This window comes from Amyelois transitella, chromosome 21 (assembly GCF_032362555.1).
Source record: "Amyelois transitella isolate CPQ chromosome 21, ilAmyTran1.1, whole genome shotgun sequence".
Classification (NCBI taxonomy): domain Eukaryota; kingdom Metazoa; phylum Arthropoda; class Insecta; order Lepidoptera; family Pyralidae; genus Amyelois; species Amyelois transitella.
In genome coordinates this window covers 3,148,249-3,169,961 of record NC_083524.1, presented here as the reverse complement: position 1 = coordinate 3,169,961, position 21,713 = coordinate 3,148,249, and the positions used below count along the sequence as shown (strand labels likewise).

The 21,713-nt window shown below is 38.0% G+C and overlaps 1 protein-coding gene across 6 annotated transcripts in view; it reads left to right on the top strand.

Annotated features, from left to right (window-relative positions):
- LOC106136632 (homeodomain-interacting protein kinase 2) overlaps positions 1-21,713 on the top strand; it is a 91,346-nt gene that overhangs the window by 61,158 nt on the left and 8,475 nt on the right. For 4 of the 6 annotated variants that reach the window (XM_013337242.2, XM_060950341.1, XM_060950342.1 and 1 more), the window contains 14 exons: positions 2,428-2,564; positions 4,057-4,217; positions 7,612-7,681; positions 7,989-8,124; positions 9,887-10,105; positions 10,458-10,612; positions 11,519-11,695; positions 12,296-12,449; positions 12,948-13,049; positions 13,452-13,562; positions 14,011-14,190; positions 18,293-18,412; positions 18,729-18,907; positions 21,014-21,079. In XM_013337242.2, coding sequence (XP_013192696.1) covers positions 2,428-2,564; positions 4,057-4,217; positions 7,612-7,681; positions 7,989-8,124; positions 9,887-10,105; positions 10,458-10,612; positions 11,519-11,695; positions 12,296-12,449; positions 12,948-13,049; positions 13,452-13,562; positions 14,011-14,190; positions 18,293-18,412; positions 18,729-18,907; positions 21,014-21,079 — 1,967 coding nt within the window. The remainder of the gene's footprint in view (positions 1-2,427; positions 2,565-4,056; positions 4,218-7,611; positions 7,682-7,988; positions 8,125-9,886; positions 10,106-10,457; positions 10,613-11,518; positions 11,696-12,295; positions 12,450-12,947; positions 13,050-13,451; positions 13,563-14,010; positions 14,191-18,292; positions 18,413-18,728; positions 18,908-21,013; positions 21,080-21,713) is intronic. The other 2 variants (XM_013337243.2, XM_060950344.1) reach the window with 2 other exon arrangements.

Below are 21,713 nucleotides of genomic sequence, written 5' to 3'. Positions count from 1 at the left end.
TTTATTTATTTATTTATTTATTTATTTATTTATTAGGTACACAAAACAGTTTTACAACAAAACTTAATATAAATATAAACAATAGAAACATGGCCAGTTGTAAAACCAAAAACAAGTGTACTCAGCATGATTAACATTATAGTACTTACTTAGTAAAATGTGAGGACAGAATTATGGAGCATATTTAAAAGAAATACTCAATCTTAGACAAATTATTGATACACAATAAGCTAAGCGGAAGCAAGCCAATGTAAAAAAGAAAAAAAATCATGTAAAAGTATATAAAATAAAACAACTATAATGAGCGAGTGATTATGACAGTAAGCTACGGATATGGGTTTTGAAGCTATTTAATGACAGGCAAAAGATATCAGGTACCTGCTCAGCGTTATATTTGACATGTAAAAGATTGTATATTCGGCAGATTCTGAGAATCGGATTGTGAGACGAAACTTTGTTATTACACGAGGGTATGGCGAAGGGGACAATGATGCGAACTGATCTAGTCGGGACTCTGAGATTTATGCTTGATAATAATGTGGTAGACAAGTGACCTTGAATAATTTTATAAAGATATATGAAGTCCTGGACAGAGCGTCTTATCTCAAGGCTATTGAGTTTGAAAAAACTAAGACGCTGGTCATAGCTACTAAGCTGTCGCTTGAGGCCCCGGCGCGCTGAAAGTACGCGAAGGAAACGTCTTTGAATGGATTCAATTAAATCAATAGAGACCGCGTATTGTGGACTCCAAATAATGGAGGCATATTCCAGCCGACTCAATATCAAGGCTCGGAAGAGATGGATCAAACTATCAGTGCGTTTAAAATCACGAGAGACGCGGAGTATAAAACCCAAGAGTTTGTTACATTTCTTGGTAATCATAGCGTAGTGCCCATTAAAACTAAGATTACTATCAAAGACCACCCCGAGATCCTTAACTTCTGATTTTCTAGCCAGAGTTTCGCCGCCTATGCCATACTCAAAAGTAATTGGTTTCTTTTTGCGAGTGAATGTTATCACAGAACACTTGCCGATGCCAAGGCTCATTTTGTTGTCAGCGCACCAAGCGACCAGTTCGTTAATATCCCTTTGAATTGCGATGCAATCATTTACCGAGTTTATGGAAGTAAAAATTTTAAGATCATCGGCAAAAAGTAGTGAGCTACAGCGCAAGCGTGGTATCAGGTCATTTATGTAAATTATGAAAAATAAGGGTCCCAGGTGCGAGCCCTGAGGTACGCCTGATGGGATGGTTATTGGCTCCGAGCAAAATCCCTTGAGAACCACCAACTGGCTGCGATGCTCCATGTATGAACATATCCATCTATAAAGACTTCCGTGAATTCCTAGGGCCTGTAGTTTGCTCAGAAGAGTGATGTGATCGACCTTGTCAAAAGCCTTTTGGAACACGTCATGAAAGGGAACCATAATTTTCGTAAATCGCTCAGTCCGCTCTTTGGCTCAGTTGGATACGCGGTCGACCCAATATTAAAAAGAGGAAGTCATGTGTTCGAATCTTGAATGAGTTAACAGCGTCAATACTAGCTATCCCTAACGTTGATCGTTTTGGATAGATTCCAAGACGCGATATAAAAACTGAAATGTTTCAAACGTGCATCCAGTGCAATTTGACTGGTGTACATTGGTCAGTTCAGGACAAACATTCGGGCATTCCTATATAAATTTTTATGCATTATTGGAATTAAAACTTTCTGGTTGGCAGTTTACAGTATTCTTTACGTTTTTAACATAACATCTACTCGCTCGTCAATATCGGGATTAAAAATTATTATGTTATTCCAGGTTGTATTTATTTCGTTTTCTGCCCGCATAACAAATCCATTAAAATCCGTCCAGTAGCTTATGCGTGAAAAAGTAACAATCATCCACATATTGCATTTATAATATTATATTAGTAGGAAGGATATGGCTTTATTCCTTTTGGTATATAATATTTTTAGATGGCGTTGTTATTTATTTAATCGCGATATGGTTTAGTTCTTGTCAAATATTGATTTAATAGGGATTACGAAAACTAATGAAAATATAACTATCCGGTGAGAAGAACCAGTGTTAAGAGAGATTTTAAAAGTTCCGGCTCTTTTTTAAAGTATGTATTATTATCATCAAATTAATATCATATGTTACTTAATTGACTTATTGAAATTGCACCGCTGAAAAAATGAAAGTAACATTTTGGGAGACAACATTCTAAAAGTTAACTTTATGCCTACTCAACTTTTTAAGATGTTGACTTCCCGGTTCCTTTATGGTTTGTTATTGTTTCACGCAAAAAATACTGAACGTATTTTCATAAAACTTCTCATACTTAGCTTAGACATTGGATTTCAATAATATATAGTAGCTCTCCTTGTTCACGAAGTCGTTGGTGTGACATGTTCTCAATTTGGCGTTCGTTGTTAACAGAACAAGTGTTGGTCGGGCGTCGTCGGGGACGGCTGCTGTGCCGCGCCCGCCGTGCCGAGTCGCGCGTGCGATGCGGAGCGGTCTTCACCACCAGCTCCCTCCGTGCACTGCGCCAGGCCCTGCTGCCGCGACGCGACGTGAGTACCTATCGCACACGATCTGTAAGATCTAGGGTTCCGGTGGACTTTGGTTCTTCACCAGCTTGGATTCAGGCATTGTATTTTCGAACGGTTAGGTCTGTCTTACTAATAGAATGTAGTAAGTCTAGTTTTTACTCTGTATTGTGAACTAAAGGGAAATCGACGGGTTTGTTCGCTTTGGGCAGGCGAAGCCGCGGGTGTACGCTAGTGTATACACAATATTGAATGTGTAGAAGTCTTCTCAGATAGGCAAAGATACAAACATACACATACATTCTCCTCCTTCTAGCATATATCCCAGTTACTTTCTTACCCCCCTGGAGAGGATTGCGGATTGCACATTTTTAATCATCGTTCTTAGTCAATTTTATGAAATCGGGGTATTTGTTTAGAGGAAAGACAAAAAAAAAAGGTGTGATGGTCTGCTCGGGCGCTAGTATCGACTGCCCGGTATGTATTTATTTTTTCAAGTTTTTAACTTTGGGCGTCATGATATGTAATTTCAATTTCTTCACTTTAAAAAATAATAAATAATTGATAAATAATAACAGTAAGTATAACTTACCTTTAGCTTTACACACAAAAACATGTACAAGAACACCGTTCTGTATTAAAACAAATAACACGAAGCAAACAAAACAGATTCTAGCCAGCGTAAGTTATTATCTGCGCATAACAAGTTCCCAAATGTTTATATCCGAAATAAATATAACCATTGCTGAACATTACCGACTCATTAGAATGTTATTGTGTCCATTAGCTAATTGAGTGCATTTATATATATATATACCCTGAAATGGTAGAAGCAATAGTAAAGACATAATCTTTGCACGGTCCCATCGCATTTGTGAAAACTGTTCGGAGTTATAAAAATGAATATACAACTTGTTTCAAGCAGTGTACTTTCACACTACAGGTACGTGGCTCTTGCTTACTATTATAGACAATAACATCGCAGCATCGGTTAGCTTTTACCTTATCACAATTGTAGTAACTGTGATGCCCTGTAGGAGACTTCGTTTATCGGTTAGCAATATTTTGTCACAATGTCTGAGACGCCGATACAGCATCATATAGATTTTCATTCCAGTTTCTCCTGGCATTAATCCCGATCTTCACCCCTTTGGAGCATTATCTTGGATTGGGTAAGTCAAGTTGTTACACGAAGGGACTCCCGTCTGGCCTTAGCAGGGGAACTTAACCCATATTTGGTCATGTTAAGAGCAGTTCTCTTTGAAAGCGCTTATACGTTCAGTCGCCTTTAGTGGTCTTTATTTTAAAGTGCCGAGAACCACACGGCACCAATCGTGTTTAGCTGTTCTCTTATATAAACATGTTATTATTCTCGTCACAGTGTCGCAGATAGCAGTGAACAGCAACGGGCCTATACGTTTAGTCGCCTTTAGTGGTCTTTATTTTAAAGTGCCGAGAACCACACGGCGCCAATCGTGTTTAGCTGTTCCCTTACATGTTACTGTTCTTGTTGCAGTGTCGCAGATAGCAGTGAACAGCAACGGGTACCACCTGGTGGCGGCGCGGCGGGCGCGCGACACAAGACGGCACCCCAGGCCGCAACGACGACGGCCCACAGCAAACAGCTGGCGGCGGGCGGGGGCAACCACCCGCCCCAGCCGCAAGGTAACCACAAACGTAATGTCAACCAATTGTTTGTTACCTCCTTAGTTAAGTCCGTTATTACCATTTTGAATGTCTTTGAAAAAGGAAGATGTTAGGAGTACCCGTTATCGTAGAATATGCATGAAAAGAGTTAAGGATCGTAGCAAGTGGAATTCCATTGTCTCTGCCTACCCCAATGGGGAACAGGCGTGATGGTATGTATGTATGTATGTATTACATTATTTACATGTTGCAACATACAAGATACGTTCGCCTAGGCTTTCCCACTCTGACCTCTCCCTCCACACTCTCCTTGTATATCTGCTTAGTCAAGGGGTAAGGGTCAGGTCGAGAGAGCTTGCATGAAGAGAGTTATGAATTTGGATGAAGCGAAGGAAGTATGCAGATGTAGTCTCTGTCTACCCATCCGGGAAAAAGGCGTGTTTTTAGTTATGTATGTATTTATGCAAAATACACTTGAACATTGACAAGTTATAACACACATATTGTCTCGATATTTTTTTGTCGAATCTCGCTTTGGGGTCCGGTTTTCGCCTTAATGTAGTTTCAGTATTACGTCAAATATGAGTAACGCCCTTTATTTTATATCATTCAATTAATAATAATGACGAAAACTGAAAGGTAAAGTTTTAATTAAAATCGTTGTTTGTACATGTTTTCTTTTGTCGAAAGTACTTTCCTCAGACGAAACTCAATTAAAGCAATTCAAGTCGCGCACTTCATTTGACGTTGAAAGGTTTCGGAATCCAAAAAACTGCTTTCAATTTTCTGACTAAATTAATTAATGAAACAACCTTTTTTTTTTATGAAAAAGAATCAAAGAAAATTGTACCTACTTATTTTTAAGTGCCGTTGTAAACATTGCGCTGTGAATAATAAAGGTTCTTACCCTCGATAAAAATCGTGTGCACCATCTTTAATACGGTTTCGCATATAAATCTCGGTGACAGACAGACGGACAGTAGCGAAGCACTGCATTGCCACTCCGTGCCTCGCAAAGTAAAGCCTGTTCAGGTTCACATTGGGCGAGCCACTGGGCTGGCTTTGTAGAATTAAACTGGGTTCTTATCATGTTTTTTTCTGCTTGTCTTCCCGTGCTGATATAAACGTTAATCGAGGAAAATGAATGCGCGCCTATTCCCTTTGTTGCCTTTAACGACAGCTTTGGGAAAGAGGTATGAGTGGTCCTATTTTGTGCAGGACATTCCTAGAATGACTTTTGCAATCTGTACGGTAAGATAAGAAGCTGGCCCACTTTGTATTTTGCTTTAGATGAATGTGCGCCTATTCCCTTAGTATCCTTTTACGTCCGCCATGAAAACGATATAAGAGTGGTCCTATTTTGTACTGGACTCCAGTGACTTTGCATTGGTCAAGTTACTGGCAAAGTTATCAATGGAGTAACACAGTGGTATGTAAGGGCCTTTAGTCGGACATAAACTTACTGAATGCGCTCATTTACAAAATAAGCATGCACTTGCTTTGGTCTAGTGCCAGGGCTTGTGTTACAAGACAGCACATTAATCTGGTCAGGCCAGGTCAAAACATAACATATATTCTGAAAGTTATTTACGAATATCGGAGGGGAAATGTTCGATAAATAAGTACTTACATACATACGTATATCACGTCTTTATCCATCAGTAGTTTTTGTTTCTTTTCTCTCCCGTGAGAAATTACTGAAAATAGTAAAAGTAGCCCATGTTTCTCCCAAAGGTCTATTACATATCGGTATTTTACAAATTTCGTGAAAATCTGTTTTTAAGTTTATTTTTACAAACATACAAAATAATCTTTTTTTTTTCTATTTATTATTAGTGTGAATAGGCTAGAGACAATAATCTCGAAAAGACCTTAGGCCTGGAATTGAAATTCAGATAGTGATTGATTGAAAAGCAAAAAGGTCATGAAATCACCCAAGTAGCGGACCCCGGGCTCTAAAGCGCAGCTAAATATGCAACTATAACACTCAGATGACGATCCTAAATGCGATATCTTCGGGCGAGATCAACACACAAACATACTTACACTACTTTCTCACAGATTCATATTGGCATGTTTAGACTTAGATATATTTATTTTTTAAAGTGTTTAAAAATTCAACCGACCTGACAGGAGGTAACAAATCCAAGCTCTTGCGAGTTGAGATCACACCCTGTAGTTCGCTCGTTGAACTTTCATGCACTATATTTTGTAATGCACTAAAATTATTAGAAAGATAACGCTGCGCATATTGTATACACTTTTTTTTTAATTATTCATCAATTTAGATGACTACAATAAGATTGTGATATTTTTGCCATAAACGGCAAGTAGAATAGACAATATATATATCTATATATATATTTATGCGCAGCATTTACCTTGTAATAATTGGTTTATTCAGTTTTATATAATGTATATCAATAAAATGTTTTAGTCCTTTGAAAATATGATGTTATCAATTACATAAATCTTTTAGTATAATGATGACTAAACCGATTATTGCTATTATTGCACGATAAATTGAAGTGGTATTTTTTTATATGTTTCAATCATAAAATACATTATGTGGATAAGTATCGTTTATGACTTATATTATTTGTCAGAGATAACATATATACATACATATAGTCACATCTATATTCCTTACGAGGTAGAAAGAGCCAACAGTCTTGAAGAGACTGATAGGCCACGTTCAGCTAAGTAATTAGTATAATAGTACCTATAAAAATAGAATTGGACCTTGTCCTATTTCTCTTTTTTGTTTCATAAACCAATTGCTATTTTCCACCTACATTGGTTATTATTTTTCATATTCAATAATACTAAAATTAATAAATGAATTTAAACTAGCGCGTTTAATACCTGTATCATTTATGAATAGTAAAATTAACAATATTTTCTAGTTACAAGAGTATTATAATTACTTTATTTACTCAGCAAACGTTTAATCCGCATAATGTACTGGTGACATTCGTGTCGACCTACACTATATTTAATTGTACGTGTTTGTTTTCAACGAACATGCTAGTATTGACCTTATGGACACATTTTTATAGTAATGTAGTATGTTTTTATCGTATTTTTCTTATATTCTATGCGACATTTATAATGCTTTTGAGTATGGTTTTCATCTGAATGTAAAACTGAATATGATATAATGATTATGTTCAGAAATAAATTGCCTCTAAATGAACCCGTTAAATTCCATAGAAATCAGGATAATATGATTGAAAAATTGAAAATACTGAAACAGCTGAACTGCAGCTGTATTAGTGTACCACTTCTATAGGATTATATTATTCCGAATTCTATGTTATTATAAATGACGTGAGCCCGAAGTTTTATTGTAAGTAACATATTGTATGTTATACATAATTAATGTATGTATGTGTTTTTGTCCACATGCGCGTGCGCACCACAGGCTCCGGTTGCGGCGGCGATGGCGACTATCAGCTCGTTCAGCATGAGGTCCTCTACTCCTCGTCCAATAGGTAAGTCACACATCTATCCTAAAATAATACTAGAGTTAAATCAAATATAGAAACACTCCATATCTTTTTCATGAATGTCGTTAAAGGTGAAAGTTGAAAGGCATAAAAACTTGAGATTCTTCTTGTAGGCGATAGCCTTTCACTATGTTTTTTCTTCGTTACAGCCCATGGAAGTTGATGTTTATATGTATGATGTATATGATATATGATGTACATAATTGTTGTGATGTTGATGTATATATGTATGATGTATGTAATATATGATGTATACGATATATGATGTATATAATTGTTGTGATGTTTCCAGGTACGAGGTGCTGGAGTTCCTCGGGCGAGGCACCTTCGGCCAGGTGGTGAAGTGCTGGAAGAAGGGCACCAACGAGATAGTCGCCATTAAGATCCTGAAGAACCACCCCAGCTATGCTCGCCAGGGACAGATCGAGGTAAACTTTATACTTATACATACTAATATAAGGCGAAAAGTTTTGTATTTTTGTTAACGTTAAGAATTATCTGAAACTACTGTACTAATTTTGAATAAATTTCGCACATACATACACACATATATATATATATATATATATAGTAGTTTAGTTAAGTATGTATTTTTTCATTTATTTCGATGGAGTAATGTTCAAATAAAATAAATTTTACGAGTTACATAATGATTTAATGTATTATTGTAACCAGGAAGGTATAAATATGTTGAACTTTGTTTTTGTTTTCCTTGTTACCGTTATCTTTGTAATAACCGAAGTAAAAACAAAATAATTAGCACTTAATGAGCTCAAAAACAAGATTTTTTTTGCGTAGACCACCTCTAATGTTCTGATTGCTTTTATCTAATTATCACATTATTGTATGGATAAATATTTTTCGTTGAACTTAGGTTTTCACGATTCTTAAATGCAAAACTACGTCATTAGTTAATTATGACAATTATTTATATATATTTTGCAATGATACATTATGAAGAACATTAGGTTGCTGTTAACTAATGACATATAATGCAAATGTCCTAAGATATCAAGTAAACGGCAGATCGGCAGAAAAAAATAACATTATTTTCAATTTTAATGTATGTATTCCGGCACTTCAGAATGGAACCAGTAAAAAGCGACTAAGGGAAAAGCTTATAAACTTGGGATTTCTTTTGTAGGCGATGGGCTAGCAACCTGTCACTGTTTGAATCGCAATTCCATCATAAAGCCATACAGCTGGTCGTGGCCTTTCAGTCTTTGCAATAATTTTGGTTCTGTGTACACCGCAAGGAATATAGACGTGACTATATGTATATATATCATGTTGAGCTTACCCGGGCTTAAAGCAAACAGTGAGAGGGAAAGTAGGCATATATTTAAATAAAGTATTAGGCTTCCCACCAATTTTTACAATAAATTTAGTCTTTATTATTTCTAAAAGTCTATCTCGCTTTCATCAAAGTCTGTTTAGTAGTTATTGGTTATTTCCGCGTAAGCAATAGCCCAAAAATATTTTTATGAATATAACTGCAATAGTCAACTGAAAACTGTGAAGCTGAAATAAATAACCAAATTTAAAACCATTATCATCCTCGTATGAATAACACCCGCTTCTTCCGGGAACGAACCCGCTATCCATTTTAGCTTGGCGTGTCTCCAAGCCGTGTTTACCTACTGCGCACAAACTGTGCTATGTTCTACTGTGACCTCAATTTTAACTTTAAACTTGTATCATGATTTGCCAATTTGATCTGTAGCATAACGTCACCTGTTTGACAAAAGGAAGGAAAGTGCAGTTATTTTTCGCCGTGTGGTTTTATCATTTTTCGTCTCTTTTCTGTGATATCTAAGACCGACACATTCACCAAATGCTTTAATACAACAATACAAGTAAATGACCAAAACAAACATAGTAATAAAATAAATAAATCACTTTCAATGGCGGACTTGTCCCATAAAGGGATTGTAGCGGCCGTTCAGCCTCCATGGACAATCAGACTCTTTGACTTAACTTTTTAGATGACCAAAACTGACTGACAGACTGTGAAAAAAAGGACAATCGAGACTAAGACGAGACGACGACAAGACGCACCTTGAACAGGCAAAATTCTGTTTTTATTCAGACACGACCCAATAAACCCTCGACCCGTTCAAGAATTTCTTCCAGTCAACCGGCAAATAATAAACTAGAGCTTTACTCATAAAATAATCTTCAAATTTCCAGGTGTCCATCCTCTCCCGGCTATCGCAGGAGTCTGCGGACGAGTTCAACTTCGTCCGCGCTTACGAGTGCTTCCAGCATCGCTCGCACACGTGCCTCGTGTTCGAGATGCTCGAGCAGAACCTCTACGACTTCCTCAAGCAGAACAAGTTCTCGCCGCTGCCCCTGAAGTACATAAGGCCGATACTGCAGCAAGTACTGACGGCGCTGCTGAAATTGAAGGTTAGTTGTACAAGTCATATGAACCTCCTAAACAGGAATATAGTTAGCTTGGGAGGATTCTGTCTAATTGTAATACAGGTAATCTAAAGAGAATTTGTTGGGAGTTAAGAAATGGGAGTGCTGTTAGAGGCACATATGACGGGGAGGTTGTAAGGTCGCGAGTACTCTAGTAGGCTTGAATTGAAGGTCTGTCTGTAGCTAGCTGGGACTCCAATGTTTGTCAAGTTGGTGGCAGGCAATCAGATAACTTATGTTATTTCTGTTTACATCATGTAAGGTTTTCTATAATGTATTTTCATAAACTTAATATTTTACATTGTTTATAAATAAATTTTCTGTTTATTTTCATCAGCAACTGGGCCTGATCCACGCGGACCTTAAGCCGGAGAACATAATGCTGGTGGAGCCCGCGAGGCAGCCCTACAGGGTGAAGGTCATCGACTTCGGCAGCGCCTCGCACGTCAGCAAGGCGGTGTGCAACACTTACCTCCAGAGCAGATACTACAGGTACACCATTCTATCCTGTAGTGTTCACAGAACTATGAATAGAATAGAATAGAATAGATTTATTTTCAAAATTGGATACAAGGTATCACTTATTGACGTCACATAACTTAAATCTAATTATAACTACTACCGCTTCCAAAGCGCATGTGTAGAAGAAGCGGCGGAACAAACTACACTGCAGCATTTTCATTGGACGTCAATTTACAAATATAGATCTCTTAAATCTAAATCGTGGACGAATGCACATTGTCTACATTATGCATTAGTACATATAATCACCTCTTTATCCCTTGCGGGATAGATAAAGCCAACAGTCCTGAACAGATCGAAAGGCCACAATCAGCTGTGTGACTTTGTGATGGAATTGGGATTCAATTTGTGATAATTGTTAACCCAGTGAGCGAAATTTCAAGAAGATTAAAGCGTAAAGATTAGTAAAAACAAACAAATAAACAAACAAGCTTTCATATTTATAATACTAGTGATTGGTGTGAGATAATTGAACGTAATAAAAAACGTTTTTAACTTGTACCACGTAAAACGTTTTCCGACTTATATCCAACAAGTACATTGATTTCTGGTGGTACATTGTCCAGACAGAATAACCTCCATCCGGGCCCCGAACGGGATACGGTGTTTCATTTATCGTATTTCAATGCGAAGAATTGATTTTTTACTTTCGCGTTGCATTATACTATTTAAAAATAAAACAGGTATTGAACGTAGGGTAGCCCGCTGGATTTCAGTTGTAGTTGACCACTGATCATTGTAACATGATTCAAAACGTCCGTGATAAAATAAAGGTACGTTACGTGCGCGTTTAATAACCTATAGATATAATTTATAAATAGTCTAAGAATTGATTAATTTATTTCAGTGTTGTGTAATGGTACATTAAAATTTCAGGGCACCAGAAATAATCCTCGGATTGGCTTTCTGCGAGGCGATAGACATGTGGTCGCTGGGCTGCGTGGTTGCGGAGCTGTTCCTGGGATGGCCGCTGTACCCAGGCTCCTCCGAGTATGACCAGATCCGCTATATCTCGCAGACTCAGGGGCTACCCACCGAGCATATGCTTAACAGGTATGTATCAAAAGAATCCTAACGGTTGCTTATCTAGAAGTTTTAATGATTTATTGGATCATAACTTTGATATACTTTCTCTAAATCACTAGAATTTTAAAGGTTGCTTACGTGGAAGTATCTATGATTTATTGGATCATCAATTTTTATGTAATTATACTAGCTTTTGCCTTGGGAATTTCGAGAAAAAGTAGCCTATGTTATTTAAGAGGTATATTCTATCCGTTTACTCGTGTAATTTCATCAAAATCGGTTCATCTGTTTGGTATAATTAGCATTAATTTTTAATATATGTTATGCTTTTGATAAGAACGTCAAATATTTGAAAACAGTAAGCACCATAGCTTTATTCACGAAAATTGAACCAGAAATTATTAATAGAGAAAAGCTGTAACCTTTGAAGTCATACTCAAGAAAATTCTTTTGATTTCATTTCATTTATTTCTGAACACTGTACATTGTATTGAAATGTTACATTAATTACACTAATATTTTCTTAAATTCTAAACATGTTCTAAATATAATAAAGGAACATATTTTATTAAAAATATATACATATTTATAAAAATTTGATATTAATATGTAATATTTTATCAACAGCGCGAGTAAAACAGCCAAATTCTTCTATCGGGACGTGGACAGCACGTATCCGTTCTGGAGGCTGAAGACGCCCGAGGAGCACGAGCTGGAGACCGGTATCAAGAGCAAGGAAGCAAGGAAGTACATCTTCAACTGCCTTGATGACATCGGACAGGTGAACTTTTCTACATGCAACTGTTATACACACACCCTCTTCACCGTGCCTTGCCGTGCCTAAAAAAGAATAGGAACACTCCATCTCTTTCCCATGGATGTCGTAAAGGGCAACTAAGGGATATAATAAACTATAGGGAATAATTTGGGATTGTTATTATTTTTTGTTCTTGAGCTAGCAACCTGTCACTAGCTGAATCTCAATTCTATCTTTAAACCAAAAAGCTGAGCGTGACCTATCGGTCTTTTCAAGACTGTTGGCTCTGTCTACCCCGCAAGGGATATAGACGTGATAATATGTATGTCCCTCTTCATGTTGTATTGTCCAGGGAAAATAGTTATATACACATTACCTTAACTGTTTAACCACCGAAAATTCAAATATGTATATTCATTTTTTATTTTGTTCTTTACAGCATATGACTATAGATTTTAATTTAGTTTGTACATTTAGATGATAACCAACATGATTTATTTATATTAATGTTTCTTATTACAGGTCAATGTACCTACGGATCTAGAAGGAGGCCAGCTCTTAGCGGAGAAAGCAGACAGGAGGGAATTCATTGACTTATTGAAGAGAATGTTGACTATGGACCAGGTTTGTACGACTTTAATTTTATGAACGAATTGGTAAATTTTACTTAAAATTTGTTATCTCAATATCAAAATAGTTTATATGCCTCTTTGCATAAAAATATTTGGAAACTGCAAATAATATTGAAATCTGTTATTTTTTCTTTTTTTAGTGCTAATAATACAAAACAATTTTAGTGTTGTAAACAATGTAGTCAGTCATCAACTTGTATATTCAGTCTAAAATAGTTACTACATCAAGATTTGGAATAGCACTAGCGACCCGCCCCGGCTACGCACAGAAGCATATACATATAAATCTTGAGTCATTGTATCAAAATCCGTGGTGTAGTTCTAAAGATAGCATACATACACATAAAAGGTGCTTTGTACTATGCAGTGATACTCAATGTATAAAATATTTCAGGAAAGGAGAATAACCCCAGGGGAAGCGTTGAACCACGCGTTTGTGACGCTGGCGCATCTGGTGGACTATGCACACTGCAACAACGTCAAGGCGTCCGTGCAAATGATGGAGGTAATTTAATCAATACACAAGAAATATCTGTATACCTATTGAATATATTTACATATATTGACATAGAATAGGCGATGGAGTAACAGTAGCATAGATAGACTTAGAAATTGTTTGAAAAAAAAATCTGTTTTACTTATATATATATTATAGTCTTATGTCTGGAACTGTTGAATAGATTTGAATAAAAATTTTTTGTTATAAAATTATAAGGTTGGGTAATAAACTATAAATAAGACATGCATACATATATACAATCACATCTCTATCTTTATTGGTAGACAGAGCCAAGAGTCTTGAAAAGACTGAAAGGCCGCATCTAGCTGTATGGCTAAGTGATAGAATTGAGATGCAAAAGTTGCTATTCCGTCGCTTACAAGAAGAAGCTTTTTCTTTATCAATTCCTTAGTCGTCATTAAGAATAGTGCGCTAAAACCGAGTCTCCCCGCAGGTGTGCCGGCGGTCGGGATCCGGCGTGGGCGTGGGCGTGGGCGTGGGCGCGGGCGCGGTGGGCGTGGCGGCGGGCGTGGCGGCCGACTACGGCGTGGTGGCCCCCGCGCCGCCCGCGGCGCACCACCTCGCGCTCACCATCAACCAGCAGCGGCTGAGGGCGGCGCCCTACGATAATCTCGTGAGTGTCGCCTCGTTACTTCTTCTTCCTAGTGTTTGTACTGATTTTGTTTTCTGGGAGGAAAAAAAACCCAATGAAGCCATAATCATATGGAGTATTTTAATTTTTACATGTCTTGATTTTTTTCTAATAAATACAGAACTGTAACACCTTCTATTGTCCGTACACACTTTACATTTAAAGACAAAAAATACTGACATATCTATGTATCATTCAGTTGCATGCCCTTTATATTGTACGCGAATACTTATGTATGTATAAAAATGGGATAGGCTTACAAACTTGGGATTCTTTTTTTAGGCGATGGGCTAGCAACCTGTCACTATATGAATCTCAATTCTATCATTAAGCCAAATAGCTGAACGTGGCCATTCAGTCTTTTCAAGACTATTGGCTCTGTCTTCCCCGCAAGAGATATAGACGTGACCATATGTATGTATGTAAGATTATTATGTACTTTTAGTATTAGTTTTGTTTATTATCTATATATTGTATTGTTTATTATATTATTGCCGTGTGGTTCCCGGCACCATTACAAAAGAATAGGACCACTCCATCTCTTTCCCACGGATGTCGTAAGAGCCGACTAAGGGATAGACTTGGGATTCCTCTTTAATGTAAATCCCTGCCAATCTAAGGTCTGCCGCGCCGATGGATGCATGGCTAGGGGCGAGCCTAGTCTCGAGCGTGCCACTTCCGCCATGGGGTTGGGCGACCCCCAGGTAATGGCTAGCCTTACCCTGGCATGCGGGGCTCTGCTGGGGCGGACAAAATTTTTCCCTAGCGTCTCGTGGGAATCGCATGGATGCAAATTTTTTGAAAGAGCACCTAGATGGCGGCGATGGTGTCCGCACCCCATCACGTCTCGTTCCCGGCGGGAGCGGTATGCGGTCTGCTGAAAGCCGCTTTGCGACGATGAATGTAAGAGGAGGAATGAAGGATAAGATTGAGGAAGTATGCCAGATGATGGATGAAAGACGTTTGGATGTGTTGTGCGTGAATGAAACGAAGCGGAAAGGATGCGACGCGACGCAGCACGGCCCTTACACGGCGTATTGGTCTGGAATTTCCAGTACCAGCCGAGGCTGTCAAGGGGTCGGTCTAATTCTTTCTGCACGAATGGCTGAGTGCGTGAATGAGTATGAGTGTGTCAGCCCTCGTCTTCTATGGATTAGGCTGAAAGTTGGAATCACTCGGATCTTCGTTCTAGGTGTTTATGCACCTTGGGATGTGGGTTCGAGGGGTACAACATCAGCAAAAAGCGAAAACGAGGAGTTCTGGAATAGTGTAAGAGAAGTATTGAAAGTTACCAAGCCAAATGAGAAGATTATTATGATAGGTGATTTTAATGGATGGGTGGGTGTAAAGCGTGATGGATATGAAAAGGTGCTTGGTGCGTTTGGTGACGAAAAGGTGAATGATAATGGAAGAAGTGTATTAGAAATTTGTCTAGAGTGGGATCTTTTTGTGTCGAACTCAATGTTTCAACATAAAGAGATCCACACCTACACAAGAGTGGAAGGTATTTTAAAAAGTATGATAGACTTTGTGATTGTAGATGAAAGATTGAAGAACAAAGTGCTGGATACCCGTGCATATCGCGGTGCTGGCATTGACTCGGACCATTTACTGGTGATATCCCGGATAAGGGGTATCTTCAATCGCTGGCGGCACAGGGTAAGGGAGCAAACCAGCGCTTTGGAAAGAGTAAAAGTAGAAAATTTGCAAGATATGGATGTAGGTAAGAAGTATATTAATAGACTGAAGGATGAATTTGAAGATTTAGAGGAAATGAGCGATATTGAAGATGGATGGAAGGAATTTAAAGAAAGAATTGTGAAAGTAGCTGTTGAAGTGTGTGGTGTAAGTAGAAGAAGGAAAGGAAAAAATCACAAAAATGCGTGGATGAGTAAAGATGTGCAAGAACTTGTGCGATTAAAGAAGAAAGCATGGCTGGATTTGTTAGCAGCAAAAGCTAACTTAAGAATGCAAGAGGTTATAGATGAAGATGTGAATGAAGCACGTAAGGAATATAAGAAAATGAAAGATTTGGTTAAGAAAGCTGTGATTAGAAAGAAAGAAGAGTATAAAGAGGATTTTGATAAAAGGCTATCAGAAGACTTTCAGTCAAATCTGAAAGTATTCTGGAAATCCGTAAGGTCAGCCCGAGGAAATACTATAACCAGAGAGCTGACTAGGATCAGATGCCAGGATGGTAGCGTTGTGAAAGGAGAAGAATGTGTACTAAAGATATGGAAGGACTATTTTGAAAGTTTATTTGAAAAAAAGGAAGGAAATAAGAAAGATTTCTGCTATAGCGAAGAAAAAGAGAATGAGATGGAAGGCGAAATTGAAATGTTCGAAATTGTGGAAGCACTTAAGAGTATGAAAGCGGGAAAGGCTGCTGGGTGTGATAGAGTGTCGGTCGAGATGCTTAAAGCAGGAAAAGGCGTAGTAGCTAGTCAGTTGTACTGCCTTTTCAATTTGTGTTGGAGAAGCGGCCGAGTACCAAAAGATTGGTGTAAGGCTGTTGTCGTGCCACTTTACAAAGGAAAAGGGTCACAGCTGGACTGCAAAAATTATCGTGGTATAAGCCTGCTTAGCGTCGTCGGCAAATTGTATGCTAAGGTATTGATTAATAGAGTCAGGAATGAAACTGATGACAAAATATGGGATGCTCAAGCGGGATTTCGAAAGGGAATGGAATGTACTGATCAGGTCTTTTCCTTGCGGTGCATAGCCGAAAAGTTTTTGGCCAAGAGTCAAAAAGTCTATTGCACATTCGTAGATCTGGAAAAGGCCTATGACAGAGTTGAGAGGAATGAATTGTGGTCAGCACTTTCTATGCATGGGGTGAGCAGTCTCTTAATACGAGCACTGAAATCCTTATATGAGGATTCGAGTGCTTGTGTCAGGATAAACGGAGCGCACACTGAGTGGTTTAAGATTGAGAAAGGCGTTAGGCAAGGATGTGTTGCGTCACCGTGGCTGTTCAACCTATTTATGGATAGCTGTTTGACAGATTTGAAAGAGTCTAAAAGTGGATTAAGGATGAATGAGTTACTCGTCAAATGTCTGCTCTATGCCGACGATCAGGTTATACTGGCGTCATCAGAGGAGGAGTTACAGGAGATGGTAAACTGTATGCATGAAGCTTTAAAAGAGAAAGGAATGAAAGTGAACGTAAGTAAAACTAAAACACTGGTTTTTGAAATGGAGAAAGAAATGACAGCATGTAATATTTTGATTGGAGGAGAAAAAGTGGAGCAAGTGAAAGAGTTTGTATATCTAGGATCAAAGTTTACATCAGATGGCAAGTATGATAGTGATATTGAAAGGAGAGTGAACGCGGGGAACATGGTGAATGGAGCTTTGCATGCCTTTATGAGCAGTCAGAAACTATCCAAAAAGGCTCGACTGGCAGTGCACAGGGGCGTGTTGGTCCCGACATTAATGTATGGGAGTGAAAGTCGGGTATGGCAAAAGAAGCATGAAAGCAGAATAAATGCAGTGGAAATGAGAGCGTTAAGGAGTATGATGGGTGTGAAATTGAGTGACAGGATAAGGAACAGCGTGATAAGGGAATGTTGTGATGTGAAAGAAGATGTAGTTACAGGAATAGAAAAGGGTATGTTAAGATGGTTCGGTCATGTGGAGAGGATGAATGAAAGCAGGTTGACTAAGCAGATATACAAGGAGAGTGTGGAGGGAAAGGTCGGAGTGGGAAGACCTAGACGAACGTATCTTGATCAAATTAAGGACGTCCTGGTAAAGGGTCAGGTCAAAAGTACCCGAAACCGCCGAGCTTGTATGAAGAGAGTTATGAATGTGGACGAAGCGAAAGAAGTATGCAGAGATCGTGGCAAGTGGAAAGAGGTAGTCTCTGCCTACCCCTCCGGGAAAGAGGCGTGATTTTATTTATGTATGTATGTATGTATGTATAAAAATATAACTTTTGAGTATATAACCATATTTGATTGCAATTACTTAGACATTAGATATATATTTCTATTGCACCTTGCTATTCACGCGATATTTCCAATGTTTTTTTTTTATTTACCGCAAAGTATATAAATAATAATGATATACATTTCGTCCTCAGTACCAACTCTACGGCACCAGTCGCGTAGCTGTGAGCGGCGGAAGACAGTACGCCACGCGTGCCGCAGAGCCGTTCCCGCATCAGTTCGTTTCGTCAATACTGTGTCAACCCGCCTATCAGGTAATATACTTAGTACTTACCATATAGTACAGTCCTAAGTCTCCTTTATAGTATTGGAATCACTCTATATCTTTCCCATAAATGTCGTAGAAAGCTAACTAAGGGATAGGCACTTGCGGGGTTGACAGAGACAACAGTCTTGTAAAGATAGATACTGAAAGGCCACATGTAGCTATATTGCTTTATGATGGAATCAAGTGACAGGTTGCTAGCCAATCGCAAGGTTATTAGCCTTTGAGTGCTTGCTACACTGCACTTTATTCATTCTATATTATGATTAGCGAATATAAATATTAAATGTTTGTATTAATACCAGGTGCAGCAGCTGGCAGCAGCCGCGGCGGCGGCGGCCGCGGCGCACCACCAGCACGGCGTGGGCGTGGGCGACGTGGGCGAGTGGCGCGCGCCGCTCATCGTGGAGCCGCTGCCCGACCACGAGCCGCACCTCGCGCACCACCAGCACCCCCACCACCAGCACCACCACGCCGCCAAGCGGTGAGTGACAGTGATGAATCGCGCTATCGATGTTTTCACGCAGTTCATTTTTATTTGGTTCGGAAATTTTTTTACAGCACGTTTGGACGATGGAGCATCGTTAATACTTTTATTTTTGTCGCAATACTAATATACATATTGATTGATCAGGTTATCGGTCTTTATACGGGAAAGTAAACTTATTTTATCGCTTTTTCCTTCATGTTTTTATGTATAACCCACTCAGATTTATCGTCCAAGCATGCTATGAAAATTTCCCTAACGCTTAAGAATACACTCTGTATACAATACAATCTCCGACTCAACATCCTCTGTCGCGCGGTTCCCCAGGTATAACTCATAGCCTGGCGATCGAGCCCGAATCAACGCTTCCAATAAACAATACATTTTTTATTTTTATCGCGGGAATTTAGACATCATTACTTTGACAAATACAACGATCAGCTGATCGACCTCCGCCATGTTTCTTTCTTTTATATCTCAGACCAAGGACAATGTACACTCCAGTCTTTTAGTTTCAATGAAGTTTGCGTATGTAGTAAAGTTAAGAAAAATATAATTTAAAAAAATTCGTATTTTTCTTAACTTTGTGCCGCTTATTTGTCTTAACTTTATCTATTAAACACGCAATAATCCCTGCACATTTATTCTGCTCCATCCACATCTTTTCATGCAAAATCGTTATTACAGCGTATTTTTCACCTAACGTTTCATCAAAACGTCCCTAATTAAAATATGTATATAATATTATAATATTATAAATAAATTAACAAAACTAAACATACTAACTTCACTACTAAATTACTACTTTGTATTTCTACTTACCTAGTCTATTTTTCTGACTCACTTCATCACACTTTTTCTCACTCACGTTAAATGCGAATGCTGCGGTTATTTTTCTACGATAATAACTATTTTGATTTTTATAGACATACATTATTATACACAATTTTTTTTTATTAAAATTAAAAATTAAATAGAAAGCACAATTTAAATAAGTATTTAAGAAATAGAAACATAATATAGTTAATTTTAAAACATATAAGTTTTGTATCTTCTGCAAGTGTCAATAAAGTCACTCATATAAGTAACTATAGAGTAAGAATTGCCTCTTGCTGCTTTACGTACTCATTTCATTCATTCTATCCTGCATTGCACGAAACATTCTACACTTTCTTCTTCTTTCTCTGCGTTAATATCGGTCACATCCTCACCTGTCTGGATAGGACCCCAGGGTGCGCCTTATGACCATGATCCTGACTCTGTGTCAGGTATTTACACGAACCGACTTCCGTCTGACCTCCGCAACCATATTATACCATATTAAGTCATGGTATAAGCTGCACGTGACAAATGTGCCTCTTACCTTTTTTTTCTTACTACATTCGTTGGAAAGAAGTATAGTGATCCTCTTCTAAAGGACCATGAACCACACGGCACACACGAAACTGTTGCTGCACTGACTTTATTATTAGGCATTAGGCAAGCCGTATTAAGAAGCAATCGTAAGAATCATAAATTTATGATTCTCATGATTATGAAATGATTTTATGATTCTTATACCACGACCGCACTTATTTCGCTTCGCTTCCACATTAATCACTTTCTTCATGCAAGATCTTTGGTTTAGGCTATTCTTGACGTGACCTTCATTGTCAGGACCCTTAACTCCACGTTCAAAGCTGATTTTTGATAATTATTAGATACGAACACTTAGAAAGATTTATTGAATTTTTTGACAATCGACAATCTCTTTTTACATTTATACATAAGTCTATGTCGAACATCACATACAACAATCAAATCTATTTCATCAATAATTTCTTTAATACCCTAATAATATCATAAATGCAAAAGCAAGTTTGTTTGTCAACTCTTCCTAGTTAAAGCATTGAATCGTTCTCCAATTAAATTTTAAGTTAGATACAGTTTGGAGTACGGAAAAAGACTTAGTAGTTACAACGCGGGCAGAGCCGCCGGCGAATGGTAGTCATTTATTAATTGAAAATTTTATTGAGCATTAAAGGTGTACTTAATTCCAGTCAACAAGTAGTTAGTTTAGTATGTAAGAATATACAAGTGTGTGACCGTGGGGTTTATCTTCAGATCGACAAAGCAGCAGGCGGCGGCGGTGCCCCACTACCAGCCTCACCACCAAACTCACCAATACAGGTGATGACAATCGTATTATAATGCTGTAGGGATGTTGACGTAATGTGAAGTTGGTTACGTTGTGACGTGATCGAATATATGTATACAAATACAATCTTGTCCTAGTTCGGGAATTAGGGTTAAAGAAATATTGTTATTTCACAAAACTTAACAGTATGTATATGTTAGGTAGTTTAGACTTATTTTTAAGCAGATAAATATAAGAAGTTTAATGAAAAAGTGTTACTTTAAAACGGACTTTAGAAAACATTAAAAATATCGTTAAGTTGACAAAAACATGATAACTTAAGTTTTGACAATAATTGAAAAAAGGTTTACACTGAGAGCAAACTGACAACGACAACTTATTATTATAGCGGATTACCGCACAACTGATAGGAAATTAAGTCTATATAAATGCAGGGCAGGTTTTGGTTACATCTGTGTTTCGAAATTGTTTTGTTAACGCTGAATTAGAGTCAACATCTGACCAACCCGACTGCAAGAGGTTGAAGGTTATGATTTTTGTGAAGGTTCTTTATTTATAAAACATGACTGGCATACGTTTGGTATGGTATATTTATATGCATTAATCAACCGAACGTACTTACCAAAAAGAATCATACGGAGGGTGCCTTCTTAAGCAGCATTTTTC